Genomic DNA, 13,692 nt, shown 5'->3' on the forward strand with positions numbered 1-13,692 from the left:
GTATCCATTTGAAACTCCAGGAGGGGATTGGAGTTGGCAGAATATAAGTCCTCATGCTGAATTTTAGCCAGAATACTCCAAATAGCATTCCTATGCTTACAGAAAGAGCTATAGGATTTAAAATACCTAACCCATCCCTGGTGGTTTATTTACAACTCAAGTTAACGGCACTGACATTTTAGGATGCCAGCGACGCTCTTAACCGGAGAAAGGCGAGTCACTTGAGTAATGAACTGTACAGGATTACTCTAAAGCTCTTCCTCAGAATTTCTAGGGAAGGAAAAATCAGACTATTATATATAAACAACTATCTATTATCTTTCAAACTGAAAAATATTTATATATTTTAGGCAGCTTCACCCTTCAGCTATCTCTGCCCCACAGTGACAGGAGGCCAACTGCGGGATTTTTTTCCATGGTGCCACAAACTCTTCTGCTATCTCCTAACACTCTCTAAACTTTAATGTGATGGAAAATAAAAGGGGAGAGGGAAGAAGAGCATGTTCCTCTTCAGAGCATGGCAGCTGAGGGCGCAGAGCCTCTGGTTGACGATGCTGCATTTCCCTCGCATGGGCCAGGGGACATTGGTGGCACGGAGCGGCACTTGCTCACCACATGCTTCTTCCCTATTGGAAAGTCCAGGTGTGCCAAAAGCAACCGAGTGTGAACAGAGGGGAACGGGAACGAACCAGCCCACGTTAGCTTCAGCTGATGCCTCAGCTGCTGAAGAAAACCCAAGCCCCGGGTGACTTGCCCACAGACCACGTACCGGAGCTGAGCACTAACTGCCGGCCGTGACCCTGCCTGGCTATCCTGCCGCTATTTAAAGATTTTGTTATAAATGGGTGTGCTGCTCAGCTAATGGAGAGCTTAAAATAAAAAAAGTCCCCGGTGATCCTTCAGCGGCAGAGACAGCGAAGACCTCAGTTTTAGATGGCATCAAAGGGCCCCCCCATAGCTGCAGACCCCCATTCCCCAAGGCAGCCCGGGAGTTTCCAGGTCTTCCTCCAATGGCTTATTTCCATCCCAGCCTGGAGTGGACATGATCCTGCCAAGCACTTTTTGGAAACTGCCCTTTCCCAGTACTGCAGAGCCCCCCCTGCTTGTGCTGGGACCATGAGATGGGGGGGCAGAAGGTGCAGGCAGCTGCCAGCAAAGGCGTCTTGCCAACACCCGCTCAGCCCCCTCCACCAGCACTGGGTGCTCCCCACCGGGTTGCTGGAAAGGTTTCTCAGGGGAGGAGAAGCAAGGAAGGACAGAAAATTAGGGAATTGCCTGTCTCCCACCCAGGCACCTCCACCTGGTGAGGTGGTAACGGGGGTTTGGGGGGTGGGAGCAAGAGCACAAGCCAAGAGAAGGTTTTTGGGGCTGGCTCGGGACAGGGGCACCGCTTTAACTCCAGAGCAACGCAAGCCCCAGCTCCGTTCTGAAACCAGCCCCAGCGTGGCCTCCTCTTTCAATCAGCTCTTTCTGGAGATCCTCAAAGGCAGTGGGGAGTCTACAAAGCCCTTTCCAGTCTTTGCTGGGTTTTCTCCACGTCCCTGGTGTGCAGCGAGGTGCACGTGGCTTCGGTCCTCCCCAAGAGCATCTTAAAAGTCTTTGCATCATCTTCAGCCCTGCTGAATCCTCAGCATGCCGCTTCAGCTCGGCTGCCCGCTCACCTCGCTGCCGGCCCGTGAGAGTTGGGACTGGGATCTTCTCCCAGTCTGTCTCACCAGCCACAGCCTGAGCACCTCTAACGACCCTCAGCCAGCATCCCTGCTGCTCCCGTTCCAGGGACAGGACTTCTCATTTCTACCCTTGTCTCACAGGGGGACAGCTCTTGAAAAATAAGATTAGCTGCCTTTACGGCAGACTTGTTCTCCTATTCAGATCTTAATTTGCCAGCTCCTCTCCAGCAGTCTTGTGGTGCATAGCTGCAGTGTTTTTTTCTCTCTCTGCCTAGGACTTTACATTTCTAGTGGTTTTGAATTTCACTACACTGCAAAAAGGCCCCTGCTCTTGTTTCTCCAGATCGCTCCAGTTCTGTCCTCTTCCATCCACTCCTTCATTTTAAAGGGGCAGGGGAGAAGAGGTTTTTCCACTGTTCTTAGAGCCTGCATCTTCCCATCGCTCCCTAAGGACAATATTAAATACTGACATTTGCTCACGAGCCTCATTCCCCTGTACACAATGTTCAGTCTGTTTCTTTGACCTGGACTCCTAAGCCATGGCTTACACAGCATGTACAGAAGACCTCTTTTTCCTCATCTTTTTTCCAGTGGCTGTACACACACAGCTTAGCATGATCCACCCGCTCCTACCCACTTTATTTTTTCATACTTCATAAACTGGTAATTATGCCAAAGGATAAGTTTGTTTTGCGTGATCTGCTTTATATAAGTGTGTTTGGCAATTCTTAAACTTTTATCTGGAGCATCCACATGCTGGAATATTTCCCATTGGAACTGTTCTTGGTATAAGTTAGCGAATAGCACAGATAAATGGGATGGGGGAATAAGCAAGAAAGACTTGTTTATACAGCTATCGAAATCTGTGCCAGGTTAGGGAACGCAGAATAGGATAAAACCTCTCCAACTCCATTTTAGTTCATACCAGGACTGCACCATCCTATTAAATAGCCACACAATAACCTGGAGGAAAGGATAGGATCCCCAGGTCAAACGGCATTTTGGCACGGTCCTGGACAACCTGGCCAGGCTGGGCTCGGATACCTGAACTCCCTGCTCCTCACAGCGCAGAGGACATGGCTGAGGGACTGCCAGCCCCTGCCTCCATCAGCCTCGGGGACAAGGCACCAAGCCTCAGGCAGCTCCGCTGCCTTCCCCTCCGCGCCACCGAACGCCGCTTCCCTGGCAGGGTTGGAAGGGCCTTGACGTTCGGTGCCTGCGCCAGCATATTCAGCACACCCAGCCTTCCTGGGAACTACAGGAGGGCAGGGAAATGCCAGCTTCCACAGGCAGCCCAGCAGCCGAGAGCCCTGCACGATTCACGCGAAACCCTGCAGGGTAAAGCCGTGCCAGCGGGAGCTGGAGGGGGCAGCGGCAGAAAGCCGCCCACCTGCATGCAAGGGATCCTTGTTGCCACTTCCGAGGAAACGGGCGTTTCTCACCGCTCTGATCCTGCCCACATATTTCTCAGCGAACTCAGATCTTGCCTCAGGGCATTTGGTGCTATTTGATTTATCCAAAGCGATAAATCTCCCTGCACTCCTTTCTAAGCTGGCACGCCACAAGTGCCTTGAACCCACATGCACCAGGGCTTGGCTACGCACTGGTCTGCTACTTCATCCTGATCCCTTCTTCCCATTCCCCTTCTTCCTAAGCTGACCAGCCTGGAAGCAAAAATATATCTGGGAAGGAGCTCAGGCTGGTTGCCTCACTTGCCTTTTCTCCTGTAATTCTCCTCTAGCCCTCTCTTGGCTTTGCCTGCTGCCTTCTCACAGCTGCTCACGGAGGCACCAACAGCGATCATCCCCTCGGCCTCCCCGTCTTTGCTGGGGAAAAGCTCCTTCCCCAGGGAGCCAGGCCGAAGGGGAAGGCTGGAGCAGGGAGGGAAGAGGCTCGCTTGCCGCCTGCTGTCAGAAGCCTGAACTGAAGAGGAAGATCGGCCCTGATCCCGACCGTTCTGCCAACGGAGTCCAGGCCTCGGCTGACCCGATGCAGCATCCCTCCTCTCCTCGCTGCCCACCTCTCTGCTCCGAGACGAGGGTGCACATCTGCATCTTCAAGGCAGCCACATCACGACACAGCTTTGGTTCTATCCACGTGTGACTTCCCGCTACACACTACCAGAAGCCCGTACAGGAAAACCATGTTTACAAACTCCACCTGCCCTCTACGGTTTTCCAGATGGCCTGCATTAAAGGAAACTGTGTGCATTTTGCCTACAAAAAACAATAATTGGAGTTTATAGTTTAACTCCAAGCCACAATCCAGCAAACAAGCCTGGAACAAAGACCTTACGCTTTTAAGTCACCTGCAAGGGCTCAGGCCACTTTTACAACAGAAGCTTGCCTGCTGCAAGGTGCAACCCCCTATTCTGGGGGATGAGAGGGTTTCACCAGGAAGAGCTGTCACACCCACACACGACATTGTAAGGAAGAGAGCAAGCCACATAGGTGCCAATGAGTGTAGCTATAAGTTATTTATTCTGCAAAATAGAGGTATCTTCTATGGAGTTGAACACTGGAATCACAGCATTATGAATTGAGTTGTGGAAACATTATGACAGCACACACACACACAGGCACACACACGTACACCTACACACGCGCACACGCAACCTTTGTACAGGCCCCTGCTCTTGCATTATCCCGAGGGAGCCCTCTCTGCATGTTTATTTGCAAAAACCTGCAGCGAGGATTGCGTTCAAGACCCCTTCCCCTATTCACAGGGCTTCCGAGGGAATGAGGTTGGTCAGGATTGGGTGCGTGGCACAGGCAACACGTGTCGAGCACGCTGCACACGCTTCCCAGCCCAGTGTTCAGCACATCCTGGATAGGAGTTAACTCTGGGCAGAACACAGCCCTCGGCGGAGCGCTCTCATTCTTGCCTCAGTCTTTGCTCACGCAGCCGAGCGCGGGGTGTCTGGAGGAGGCAGATTTCCTTGTTAGGACACAGTCAGTGCTCCCTGCTCACCATGGTCCATATTCCAAAGCCTGTAAAACTCTGCAAAATCCACATAGGGCTCCACACGTCCATCTTCATCTGGCTGGAGCGAGTGGGTGGGTCGGGAGCGGAAGAGACCCCCATCTGAACTCGAGCTGCTGCTCTGCGTGTGAGTATTAGTTGACTGGAGCGTCACAGTTGGGCTTTGGCTATGGAGGGAAAGAGAGAGAGAGAGAGAGAGAACACAAGCATCTTTACTTTTCCCCATCTGATGCTTTGGACAAGAAAAGCACCAGAACAAGTAACAGCTTCTTCACAGATCAAGCTATCCTTAGCAAACAGGTAAGAAGGTGCAGTCTCTTGCTCTATCAGAGCACTAGAACTGTTGAGGACTGCTTGGAATTAACAAACACCAAAGGTATCTGATTCACATTTAACTGGAAGGCCTTAAGTACAACCAGGCGTCTCAGGAACAGAGGAAAGGAAGCAGGAAAAAAAAAAAAAATTGAGAGGCATGCACTCTGCTGGCCTCCCCATACCCATACAGTATGAGCTTTACGGGAAGAGTCTGGCAGCAAGGAAAGCTATTCTTGCATGACCTGTGTTGCAGCCAAAGCAGCTCTAGTGCGTCAGCCTCATTGTTTCTGGAGCTACCAGAACACAATACCCAGACAGCTTCTTCACTTTGCAGGGCGTACACACGCCACCCTGTGCCAAAGGCTGAACCTGAAGCAGAGCCACTAACTAGCATGACCCTGCAAAGTGGATCCAAGCAGGATCCAATTCTGACCTTTATACTTTTTTTTTCTACCCCAGCCTCTGCCTGTGAGCAAGCCAACTTGTGCAGCGCGGCCTCTCCAGCAGCCTTAGAGGTGACCTGCATAGCCCTTCTTCCTTACGAAAATGAAGGGCACCCACACTCCCTCTGTGCATAGCACCCAACACACTTGGCATACAAGACCCAAAGAGAAGGGCTGCTCGCTGCCAGAGTGCCCTCTGCAAACAGCAGCAGATGCTGCTCCCAAGGCATGTTCCCAGAGCTGGCTTCAGAGCTGCTCGCTTTACTCATTCCCACTCCTCACACACTCGCATTCCAGCTAACACATTATGCTGGCTGTCAATACTGCAGTCAAGAGGGCCACACTCCAGATAAAGGAATGATTGACAGGTAACTGACAGGCGTCTCTCTGCTTTTCAACCACTTTACACAGTGTGAGGTGCGGGGAAAATCTGCGGGTAGCAAGAGAGCAGGACTTTTACTTAGTGAGGGTGGGGGTGGCTTCATCCAGAGTTGAGCTGCTGTGGGCACCGTTGACCATCTGGCCTTGGGAAGGCATAACAAGAGACAGCGTGACGCTCGTCTTGCTTGTGCTTTGGGAGCTGGAATACGGCACAGAGACTGGGTAGACACGGCCTCCTGAGAAAGGAGAAAACAAGAGTTATAAAATGCAGTTGAGACATGAGTGACTGGGGGTATGCAGTGGCAAAGAAAGGCCAAAGAACCCAAGGATTTGTATTAAACTGCCTTTCTTAGATGCTATACTGTATTCTGTCAAATTGTCACAGACTCTACGTCTCAGAAGCCAATAATCCCTTTAATAAGAAAATTCCTTCTACACCGAGTATCTCTTCTTCCAATGTTAAGTCAGTGCTGGATCGATCAAGAGATCTTATCTTCCACCCTCCATTTTGTTTCATTCTCTCCCCAACATACCTTGCGTTGGTGTCAGCGTGGGCTGGCTCATCTCACCCAGGGGGTACCCAAAATTCCTCACAAGCAGTGTCATGTCTTCATGCCGAGGACAGAACTTGGACCGTTCCCCACCACTGGCAAAAGTGTCGCAGTGGATCCGCTTAACCCGGTCCACTACTGCTTGTGCCACAGCATCCAGCGATGTCTGCTTGGCAAACTCTGTGGCTATCATGGCTGCAATTTCCTGAGCAGAGAAGGCGGGGGGGAAAAGGGAAGACAGAGGAAGGATGTTTCGGAGATTTTGGAGGAAACCTTTTCCTGCTATCTGATCTAAGAGTTTTATGGCAATTCATCCGACTGTGATGCTTGCCAGTCTCACCTGCTGATATGTGCCCTTGTGCCTTGATCATCCCATTCCATTTAATGGGCTACTTCTAAAGGACGGGCAGCTGCCTAGAAGAACCAGCTTGGCAAAGCAGCTCCCGTATTATTACAGACTGGAATGGGGTGGCACAGGCGTTCAACCTGGCCAGCACGCACAGGACAGATGAGGAGGAAAGTCTGTATGAGAGCAGCTGACAGTGCCAGAGTGAGTCAATAGCCAAGGGAACGTTTCCCCTGTGAGCAGGCTCACCTGGTTGGCCTGCCCAGGCCCGTGAGCTGCCTCCAGCGCTTTGTAGAGCCCTTCAGACATGAGCACCAAGAAGCCAGTCACCCCGTCCAGCGAGTGCCCTCCGTGGATTTCAGGCTCTGCTATGATGGGCTTAGATTTAGCAGCACTGGAAAGAGACCATGTTATTTAGTATTTAATGGTGATGCAGTAGGTGAGAACAGAGGGGTCATGAAGAAAAGGAGGGCTTGAAACCTCAAAGTTGAGTTTTTCTGACCTGAGCAGTTCAATATCAGTATAGCCGTATTTGACTTTGTAATCTCCAATGCGCCGAGTGCTTTCCTGCCCACGAATAGTTCCCACTTGTTTTATTTTCCCTGCATCCAAGCCTGCCAGATTGAAAAACAAGAAAGTTTAATTGACTTTGGGAAACTTGCAGGACTTCCTCTGGTTACACTGTCAGGAATGAGAAAAGAAATACCCAGAACTAAAGAGAATTCTAGGATAAAACGAGGTGCCAAAGAATCATCAGGAGCCCAACAGGGAGAACAGGAAGAGTAGTTTGCTGTATTCCAAGGGACACCTTTTCAGTAGTTGTAATCTGGGAAGGAGAGAGGAGAGAGATGCACACAGCCCGACACGTGCACTCTGAATGCAATGGTTGGCCCTGAGACAAAGCCCACATCCTGGTCCAATGCCACCAGTGGCAGCTGGCCTGGGTCTACAGGCATTCGCTGAAAAGGCAGGGAACATCTGCGCCTGTCAGCTCTGGACTGTGCAATGGGAGAAGGCAGGAAGGAGGAGAACGTATGTGAAGGATTCTGCTTTTTCTTCTGGCTGTCATTGATCCCTGCTCCTAAACTCCACATCATGATTTCACTAATACACTAGATTGCAGAGGGAGAAAAGGAGAGCTATCTACACAAGGCACTGAATTTGCTCAAGTGCTCAAACTGATGTGGGCTACTCCTAAAATAAGGACAATGACCAAACAAGTATTTATCTAAATAAATTTAAGGTGATATACCTCTGGCAGGGGCTAGGAGGGAATCCCATCTTGGGGAAGGTTCTAATACAGACCATCCAGGTGCGGCTACTGTTTGAGGCAGGACTCAGAGCAGATGAGCCATTTACCTGGCCTGTTCTGGCAATTCCCCTTTCCTGGTTATACCTAGAGCCAACAGGCAGAAAATGTTATTTTGAGATTTTACCTAGGGATGACTGTCCTCAGTGCAAGGTGAAGGCAGAGGTCTAGCTGAAACTCTCCCTCTGAGTCAAACCAAGCCTCACTGCACAGATGGCTCCACACCTACCCCAGCAGTAAGACACAACTCTGCCATCTGCTGCAGACCAAAGCTGACTCATCAACATGGCCTGGCTCATTTGCCAGCTCTTGGCAGGGGGATACATGCTATTGACAGACACAAACACAGGGAAGCTCGCAGAATGCCAGAGACGTTGTGTCTAAATCACAGCAACTCTCCTGGAGCACCAAACAGGCTGCAACATGCTGGGTGAAGAGTCACAAAGGCATAAGACCCTTCCCCCAGGAGAGGTGTGACACAGGCACCATCGTGATAAACGCTATCCCCACTACCTCTTACCACTCTGCTTCAGCCTAGCCCTACAACAACCTCCTTTGGGCTCCCAAAACAGCCTGTGCACACTGGCTTGTTCCACAGGCTTTCCCTTCCGCTGGGACTGCCAGCAGGAGAGCCACTGCTGCGCCAAGTTAAGGTCAGTATTTCTAGCAGATCCCTGTTCTGCTGTGGACTGCAGCTAAATTCTGCATTTTTGGCAGTAGAAAGGCAGTCAAAGGGTCTCTTTCCCTGGATTCTTGCATTCAGTCTTCTGTTTCATAGCACGTACCACTACTGCAGGAGTATGAGTAAAAGAGGAAATGGAAGAGAACTAGAAAACAAGACCCAGCAGCAGAAAATGACCACATCAACAGCCTCACCAGATAAGAATATATCTACCAGGCGAACCTAACGAAGAATGCCAAGTTAGGTCTACCTAAACAAAGGTAAGAACATAAGTATCTCAATAAGAAGAATTCGGTACTAGCAATCACACAAGTGGTCTGGGCTAGTTCTAGACCAAGAAAGAAAACATGTCAAACACTGTAAAGGAAAAGGGAAATTGCCTAAAGCAAAATGTCAGCCTTAAGAGTTCGATAGTTACTGATGTAAGAGTAGTAAATGCCAGTGCTTGGCCTGGCTTTGTCTGAAGCTAGCTGCTTTTTTGCAGCAGCAGCTTGTACAAAAGCATATTGAAATGCACCATCCCGAGGGTGCGGCATCACACAGAACTAAACCCAGCATAACTGTGGTTTACCTCCAAAGGAGCAGTCATATACTGTCCATCCTGCTCTTACCCTCTGGCTGCGTGTTTCCACTCCTGCCTTCCTATCGACTCCAGCAATCACACAGCTGGAGGGCAAATCAATGTCAGTTTGGCAGTCGGACACAAAACTAACACTCAAAACTTGAAAAGAAAGGGTAGCTTTCTGCTGGTTCAGTGAGCTGAACTTACTCTGTAGACTCAGAATGGCTAGATATGCAGAAAAAGAAAGGACTGAACCAGTCATCTGAAACCACAGTAAGCTTCTTTCTGTGGTCATTTATTGTTTCCAGCAGCTTGAGTCATTCCTGGTGCCCCAGATTAACGGAGGTACATGATGTTCTCAGATAAGAACATGAAACCCAACACTCACCCAGCTGGGAGAAGCGAAAAAGTTCATCCTCATTCTCTGTCGTATGGTCCACGTTGAGCTGAGTCACCTGCAGCCCATCCACCGTGGACTTGCATAACAGTGCCCGATTGGTACCTGCAGTGGGAGCAGCGAGATGAGGCACCAGATAGCTCTGCCGTTAAGAGGGAAAACATATCCAAATGGAAAAGGAACAGGAGAGGGGAATAAACACAGAAAAGAAGAGAAAGGCTCATGTACTGTCTCAGCATATTCTCCAAAAAGTAGCCTTGCTAGCAGCATAGTAGGCCTGCTAGGCAGCTCTTCATCCAGGCCTGAGCTGGTATCTCACAAGAAAGCTCTCCATGTCTCAGTGAACCTGCATTACTGCCTCTCAACCCATCTTCCCTCTGTTCTTTGGTCACACACATCGCATCAGCCAACATCTGCACAGATAAAGAGCCAGGCTGATTGCCTCCTGATATCACTCCTTGGCCACAGACCAAAAGAAACTGTCCCCCACATTCAAATTTCTTTCACTTCCTAGAACGGCAGCCATCCTCAGAAACGCCTAGACTGAGCTGCTGACAAAAAACAACTCACCCACGTTGGCGATATAGAGTTTGTTGTTGAGAACAACAGCCACAATAGCCATGGCTCCTCCAGAGATCTCCTGCTCTACAACCTTCAATCTCTCCACAATCTTCTGGTACTGAGGAGGCAGCTGGTGGTGAGGGACACCCTGAAACCCAAAATGAGGGGAAAGCTTACACACACAGTCACCGCAGCTGGAATCAAAGTTCTGTAGGGAGGGGACTCATCTTGGCATGTCTTAGCCTTGTGTCAAGCCTGTGCAAGACATACAATTATTTGTTCAATCCTAACAAATGACACAGCTGATAAGGTTCTGGAGATGTCAGTCCAGTTCACGTGAAGAACAGAATCCACATCTGCCCAGATGTCATGCAAATTTGAGGCCTTGCCTCTCATCTACATCACATGGCTTTGTCCTGGAAGAGCCACATGTACAGGTTGAACTCCTCTCCGTGATATGTTCAGCTCCTTACTACGGTAACCAATGATGGGTCTAAGTAGTGCCAGTACGAACAGCAGGAACTCTGGGAAATGGACCAAGACGCTTGCTTCACTTCATGCAAACTCCCAGAAGAGAACCACCAAGACGTAATATTCAATTACAGCCTCTCTTGGACCAGACTGACTAATATGCCCAAACCTCACCCAGCGATCTGGAAGGTGGGACCTCCAGTAATCTCTGGTCTTAAAGCTACATATTACCTCTGGTAGCTGGGACTGCAAGCTGGCCTTCTCTGCCAAGGCATCATCAATGGACTCCAGGAAACTTCTTTCCACCACATCAAAAGCCTAAAAAAGGCCATAAAGAGAATCTAAGCTCTTATCGAATGCCTACAGACCTATGGGGCTACCCATCCCCACCTCCCTAAGACTGGCTCATAACAGTGGATGATCACTGTATATACAGACATTCAAGGATCACTACATCACATTGAAACACAATTATTTCAGCGCAACTAGTTAACAGCTTGTAAAGACAATCTGCAACAACTCAAAACAGGAGACAACAACATAAAAATTACATTCACAGCAATGTCAGAGACCTATCTGATTTTGTGTGTTGATTGTAAGAACTTGCCTATCACTCAAGAAAGTGCACTCACAAATCCATCTCCCCACACGTTAACTTCTCCCTTTCACTCACTGTCATCTCCTTCACAGGCCGACTTGTTCCTACATGTCCAGTGAAAATAAGCTGCAGCTTCCTGCAGAGCTCTCAGCACTGTGCTGACAGAGCCAGGGGGACAGATGGGTATGAGGTGGGAGTGAAACAAAGCGCTATAGCTGCTCAGGATGAGTGCAGTTGCAACCATTGGCAGATGTTTCCAACCTCCACAGAAACCAGATGCTGCTCCCCCGGTGGCAAAAAGAGGAGGTGGGTAGTGTGAGAAGCTGGAGCCATTCCCAGACAAAGCTTCTTTACCTGCAGCAGAACTCGGCGCACATCAGCATCGCTGTGATCTGCATGTAGCTGGCCCAGCAGCAATTCCGCAGAGAGCCTCTGACCCACAAAGTTGGTGACTCGGTTGCCGTCATAGCCATTGAAGACACCATAGAGGTAGCAGTTGTTCTCACTCCTGTCAAAGAGGACAGAAGCAAAGAGGTCACAGATGTCTCTAAGACACAGACATACACAACAAGTTCCTCCAGACACCTCCTGCATGCTCAGGCCCCACCCTCTTCTTCTGAGTCAAACTAAATACCACTTTTACCTGCCCTTGTGTCTGCAGGAGTCTGTGTCCCAGGTGCAACCCACTTACCTGAATTTTAACCAGTTATCTTCCAAGGGGTGACCCTCTGTCCCCTTGCCATCTGCAGTGTAGGAACGGTTTGGAGCTGAGCCCACCCCAGAGAGATGGCAGGATGGCAAGTCATCTGTCCAACTGGGCTGCTGTTCCTGGGAGACAGAAAGAGGAAAGAGACCATGTAAACCCCAATCAGCCTGAAGTGAGGATCCTGGTCCAGTACAGGTTACAAGTCCATCCCCACCCTCTTCTCAACCCTTTTCCCTTTGCTAACGGGGTAGCACACCACCCCAGCCAATAACTTCATATTCCCTGCTGCAGAACTGGATCACTTACCACCTCCTTTCCCTCTGAAGCTGAGCTCTGACTGCACCTCCTGCTCTTGCTAACAAGAAACCAGAAGTGAAATTTGCACCGGAGTTTTACGCTCGACACAGCACAGCACTAGCTTAGCTATTCATTTGGTGAATCAGACCCTCACGCATCTGTGGCGCAGGAGTACAGGGAAGGCTCCGGTCTCCCACCAGAGTACGCTCACTCAGGACAAGGGGACTGGGGCCCTGTTGCTGCCAGCAATTAGGGAGACATCCCCGGGGCCGCCATCTCCCTGGTGCACACTGCCAGTACACACACACACACACACACAGGGCCTGCAAACGCCAGCTGCCCCCTCACACAGCTGAGCACCCCGAAGCAACACAGGCACGGCCCCCCCCCAGCCACCTGCCGCCCCCCACCAGTCCCACAGCGCTGCAGACCAGCCCAAAGTGGGGATCGATGACACCCCCCCCCCCCCGCAAGCTGGGACCCCCCTGCCCTCAGGCGGCACAGAGGGCGGGAGGGCAACAACCCCCCTCCCCACTGAGGGGGGAAAGCTCCCGGCCCTCGCCGGGCCTCCCCCTTCCCACACGGCACTGCGAGGGGGGGGGACGGACGAGGAGGAGGAGGAGGCCCGGGTACCCCCTCGCACCCACCTGGGGGGGTGCGTGTGCACGGAGGGGGGGAAGGTGCCACTCACACTCTGCAGCAGACTCCTCCTCTGCGCCGCCATCTTGGAGCAGGAGCGACCTCCTTCCCGCCCGCCCTTCTCCTCCAGAGCAGACGAGTCCGCCGGATAGAGCGGCCGCCCCGCAAAAGCCCGCCTCTCCGCCTGGCTCCGCCCACCTGCCTGAGGATGGCCACGCCCCTTACTCCTCCCCGCCTCGCCCAATGGGCGAGAGCGGCGGGCTGCGCTCGAGCGCAGGGGGGCGGGCGCAACTCTCCCCAGGCTCCGCCCCCCGCGCTGAGGCGGCCGCGGTTCCCTCACGGTGGGTGTCCGAGCTCGGACATGGCACTGGGCCGTCGGCTTTGAGGGCAGTCGGAAACGTGGCCTGAGCCACGCTGGTGGAACCCTCTGGGGCTCCCGAAGTGACACCCTGGAGAAGAGTGTGCTCCCCGTTCCCCCCAGACACACTGCGGACCCTGTGGTATAGGGGAGTCTGCGGTGGTGCCCCAAGGTGATGCTTGCCTGCGTGGTCAGCGTGCATCCCTGAGAAGAGAAATCCCACAGACGTGAAATATTTTTAAATTTCCCTGTTGTTACCCCTTCCTCTGGTCTAGGGGGAATGGAGACATCTCCATTTCTTACCTTGCGGCCTTTGGTTATGTGAAAAAGAGGCACCTTTTGGCCACCACTGCAAGCATGTGTGGAGGGGAAGGCAGGAGGGGCAGGGTTGTGAGGATGCTGTGAAATGGGGTCACCCTGAGCG

At 51.4% G+C, this 13,692-nt stretch overlaps 1 protein-coding gene across 1 annotated transcript; it reads right to left on the bottom strand.

Annotated features, from left to right (window-relative positions):
• Positions 1 to 4,123: 4,123 nt before the first annotated feature.
• On the bottom strand, positions 4,124 to 13,080 carry TAB1 (TGF-beta activated kinase 1 (MAP3K7) binding protein 1). Its single transcript, XM_075051794.1, has 11 exons — positions 12,963 to 13,080; positions 11,960 to 12,096; positions 11,623 to 11,776; positions 10,902 to 10,988; positions 10,209 to 10,347; positions 9,630 to 9,743; positions 7,191 to 7,302; positions 6,938 to 7,082; positions 6,325 to 6,547; positions 5,871 to 6,027; positions 4,124 to 4,819 (listed from the first exon to the last, which is right to left on the bottom strand). Exons 1-11 carry the CDS (start codon positions 12,993 to 12,995, stop codon positions 4,612 to 4,614), a joined length of 1,509 nt encoding a protein of 502 aa, XP_074907895.1. The 5' UTR covers positions 12,996 to 13,080; the 3' UTR covers positions 4,124 to 4,611.
• Positions 13,081 to 13,692: the final 612 nt, after the last annotated feature.

The sequence above is a fragment of the Buteo buteo genome, chromosome 19, assembly GCF_964188355.1.
Source record: "Buteo buteo chromosome 19, bButBut1.hap1.1, whole genome shotgun sequence".
Taxonomy (NCBI): Eukaryota; Metazoa; Chordata; class Aves; order Accipitriformes; family Accipitridae; genus Buteo; species Buteo buteo.